Raw genomic sequence first — 3551 nt, 5'->3', positions numbered from 1 at the left:
CCGCTGAGCCCCTTGTGATCGCGGTCTTCACCCTGCCGACCCCCTCCTTTTCCCGGCCCTTCTCTGAGCATTGGTGGGGGGCATCGGGAGAGACCCAGGAGGAACGGAGAGGGGGGCAATGAAGGGCATGGAGGCTCCAAGAGTTCGCGGGCGCACAGGAGACCGGGCCAAGTGGGCCTGGCGCCAGATCCAGAGAGAGAGAGACAGAGACAGAGAGAGAGGCCTGCAAGGTGTGGGGGAGGTGTGGTGGGGCCAGGCATTGGCTTCCCAGGGTGGGTGGTTGGGGGGCTTCCTCTGTGAGCGCGGGTTTGACTACTGACAGACCGAGCAGACCGAGCAGCGGCTATTTGAGAGGAAGGAAAATTCCCAGGCTGTATTTGCAGCTAGAGAAGACACACGTAGAGCCAGAGCCGGGGTGGGTTTCCTGGGTTAGAAGTGTCACCCATGGCCGTGAGAACAGGTGACTGTGGAGCTGGGGAGCGGGAAGCCGTGAACCCTTGGAGGCAGGCACTGCTGAACCCACTTGAGCATTTGGACTCAGGCGGGTTGGGGCTTAAGTAGGTAACTTGAGGACTCCTTAGGCCAGGTGCTTGCCTGGGGCAGGGTCCAAGTTCAAGGAGTAGGCTATCTGTGTCTGTTGGATGTCTGGCCTGTGCTTTCTGGGATCCGTGGAGCTGCAGCACTAACATCACGAGAGCCATTAAAATGGACATCCTGGTCTAGACAGGGCAGTAAATAGAGGCCCTGGGACAGGGTTTTGGAGGGGAGGGTCAAGGGAGGGGGCAGTCCTGGCTAGGTGTGACCTTCCAGCAGGGAAGGCATGAGGTCTGCCTGATGGGACTAGGTGTGCGGATTCCAACCCTAGTGTGGCAGAAGGGTGGGTTACGGAGCAAGGACAACCACAGCTGGTGTCAGAGAGGGTGTGTGGGACTGGGGAAGCCCACAGAGGGTCCTAGTGAGTGGAGTGGGCAGGAGACCACGTGTGCAACATGAGCAGGCGAGTGTGGGGGTCTCAGGGCAGGGAGTGTGGGGTGTATAGGACAAGAGAGGCTGCCAGGACAAGTGGAGAGGCAGCAAAGACAATAGGCAGCCATGCAGGGAGCAGGGCAGTTAGTTGATGGTCCCCCCTGTACCTGTATAGGAAAGGACCAGCCGAAGTTGGTCAGAGCAGGAGAGAGTATGGGGGTTGCAAAGCAGGGGTACAGAGGCTTGGAAAAATGAGCAGAACCACCAGGAATTGAATGGCCCCCAGTCCCGGGACAGAAAGCCTGCCCACAGCTCTTCTGGTATCCAGTACCCGTTGGACCCGCCCTCAGGTTTCATGAAGCACTGGTTGGGAAACCTGACTCCCGGAACCCAGTCTCAGGTTGGGAGCTGTCAGATTAGCGAGGGATGGCGGCTCGTCTCAGCAGTGACAAACCACCGGAGCTCTGGGACGCGCGCGCGCAGGGGCCAGGGGGCGGCGGGGGTTGGGGTGGAGAAATTACATCCGTTCCATTTGTCTTAGCGATGGCGGGAACTAGGTCTCTGTTCCCTCAGGTGGGGCTTGAGCGCCCCCTGCAGGCCCTACTCCTCTCCACACTTCTCCCTCTGTCCCCTGTCCCCCTGCCAAGCCCCTAACCACCCCTGCCACGGACCCAACGTGGGGCACACTTCTGGTGGAAGAAAAGGCCTCAGAGCACCCAGTCCGATCAGCCCCAGAGACCGCCCCTGACCCTATGTCCTCTGGTCTTCCCTAGGTGCTGAGATCGCCTGCCAGGAACAATGACATCCTCCCGGCAGCTAGATAGGCCTGCGCCCGGGCCAGGTCACTCCGGGCCATGCCTGGGGGCTGGACGCCGCTGAGCGCTGCCACTGCGCTCCAGGTCCCTGGCACGCCTTGCCTCGCGTGGGGGCTGCGCACGCGCCCAGGTCCGGGTTAGGGCGGCTGACCATGGTGCTGCCGCCCCCGGACCGGCGCCACGTGTGCCTGACCACGCTGGTGATCATGGGCAGCATGGCCGTCATGGACGCTTACCTGGTGGAGCAGAACCAGGGCCCACGCAAGATCGGTGTGTGCATCATCGTGCTGGTGGGCGACGTGTGTTTCCTGTTGGTGCTGCGCTACGTGGCCGTGTGGGTAGGAGCCGAGGTGCGCACGGCCAAGCGCGGCTACGCCATGATTCTCTGGTTCCTCTATATCTTCGTGTTGGAGATCAAGCTCTATTTCATCTTCCAAAACTACAAGGCGGCGCGGCGCGGCGCGGCCGACCCGGTGGCTCGCAAGGCGCTGACGCTGCTGCTGTCGGTGTGTGTACCTGGTCTCTTCCTGCTGCTCGTGGCGCTTGACCGCATGGAGTACGTACGCACTTTCCGAAAACGCGAGGACCTGCGCGGCCGCCTCTTCTGGGTGGCACTGGACCTGCTGGACCTGCTGGACATGCAGGCCAACCTGTGGGAGCCGCCGCGCACCGGATTGCCGCTGTGGGCCGAGGGCCTTACCTTCTTCTACTGTTACATGTTGTTGCTAGTATTACCGTGCGTGGCGCTCAGCGAGGTCAGCATGCAGGGCGAGCACATCGCGCCGCAGAAGATGATGCTCTACCCGGTGCTCAGCCTGGCCACTGTCAACGTGGTCGCCGTCCTGGCGCGCGCCGCCAACATGGCGCTCTTCCACGACAGCCGCGTCTCGGCCATCTTCGTTGGGAAGAACGTGGTGGCACTTGCCACCAAGGCTTGCACCTTCCTCGAGTACCGTCGCCAGGTGCGCGACTTCCCGCCGCCAGCACTCGCTCTGGAGCTGCAGCCGCCGCCTCAGCGCAATTCACTGCCGCAGCCACCTCCCCTGCACGGTCCGCCAGGGCGCCACGGGCCCTCGCCCACGCGGGACGCCCTGGATACGTGACAGGGCCGCGGGGGCCCCCAGGGACGCCCCTGAGGTGGAGAGACGCAGCGGGTGGGCTGCGTGGTTTGCATGGAATGGGGTGGGGCGGGCTCCCCGCGGAGGGTGTGGCTGTGAGCCCCACGCTGGGCACCACAGATGCTTCTTCGTCTCAGGAATCCCTCGGACCGGGTCTCCTCCAGGCCTCGCTTGTTCATCTGCCCGCCTCAGGGTTTGGAGCAGATTGTGGGTCCTGGAGCTGAGCTGAGGCTTGTCTCCCTGCCTGCTGGGCCGTCTGGGTGGGAGGGAGGGCTGTTCTGGACCCAGGTGGAGGCCTCTGTCCAACTGCTTGGGCCCCGTCTGGCCTCTGTCATTTTAAAGACTCGTGTTTACAGTTTTGTATTCAAAGTGGCACTGCTCTGCTTGTTTTCGGTTCCTGTCACCAACAAGGGTGGCATTGGCAAAGAGGTGGGTGTGGTGGGAGCTGAGTGTGACAGTGGTGGGGGCCGGGTGGGCCCCTGGTTTCCTTTTCCCCTTCTTGGGGGCTCCTGCGTGGGCCACCACTGTCTCCCCTGTTCCCACTCCAGACATAGCATGACCCCAACTTACTGATCTCCCTGAAAGACTTTGATCCCTTTTGGAGTATTCCCAGTATCCTCTTGTTTTGTCTCCCACGAACACTCTAAGATCC

At 62.0% G+C, this 3551-nt stretch overlaps 1 protein-coding gene across 1 annotated transcript; it reads left to right on the top strand.

The window, feature by feature from the left end:
- Positions 1–1933: 1933 nt before the first annotated feature.
- On the top strand, positions 1934–2884 carry TMEM121 (transmembrane protein 121). The gene has a single exon (XM_006839473.1). The coding sequence runs from the start codon at positions 1934–1936 to the stop codon at positions 2882–2884; it is 951 nt and encodes a 316-aa protein (XP_006839536.1).
- Positions 2885–3551: the final 667 nt, after the last annotated feature.

Source organism: Chrysochloris asiatica, unplaced genomic scaffold, assembly GCF_000296735.1.
Source record: "Chrysochloris asiatica unplaced genomic scaffold, ChrAsi1.0 scaffold00025, whole genome shotgun sequence".
Classification (NCBI taxonomy): Eukaryota; Metazoa; Chordata; class Mammalia; order Afrosoricida; family Chrysochloridae; genus Chrysochloris; species Chrysochloris asiatica.
Note: the sequence above shows the minus strand (reverse complement) of the source record. Positions and strands in the feature narration are given on the sequence as shown.

Bases quoted from the DNA above. Each gene is read 5' to 3' on its own strand.
- TMEM121 (XM_006839473.1), top strand. From the start codon at position 1,934: ATGGTGCTGCCGCCCCCGGACCGGCGCCACGTGTGCCTGACCACGCTG.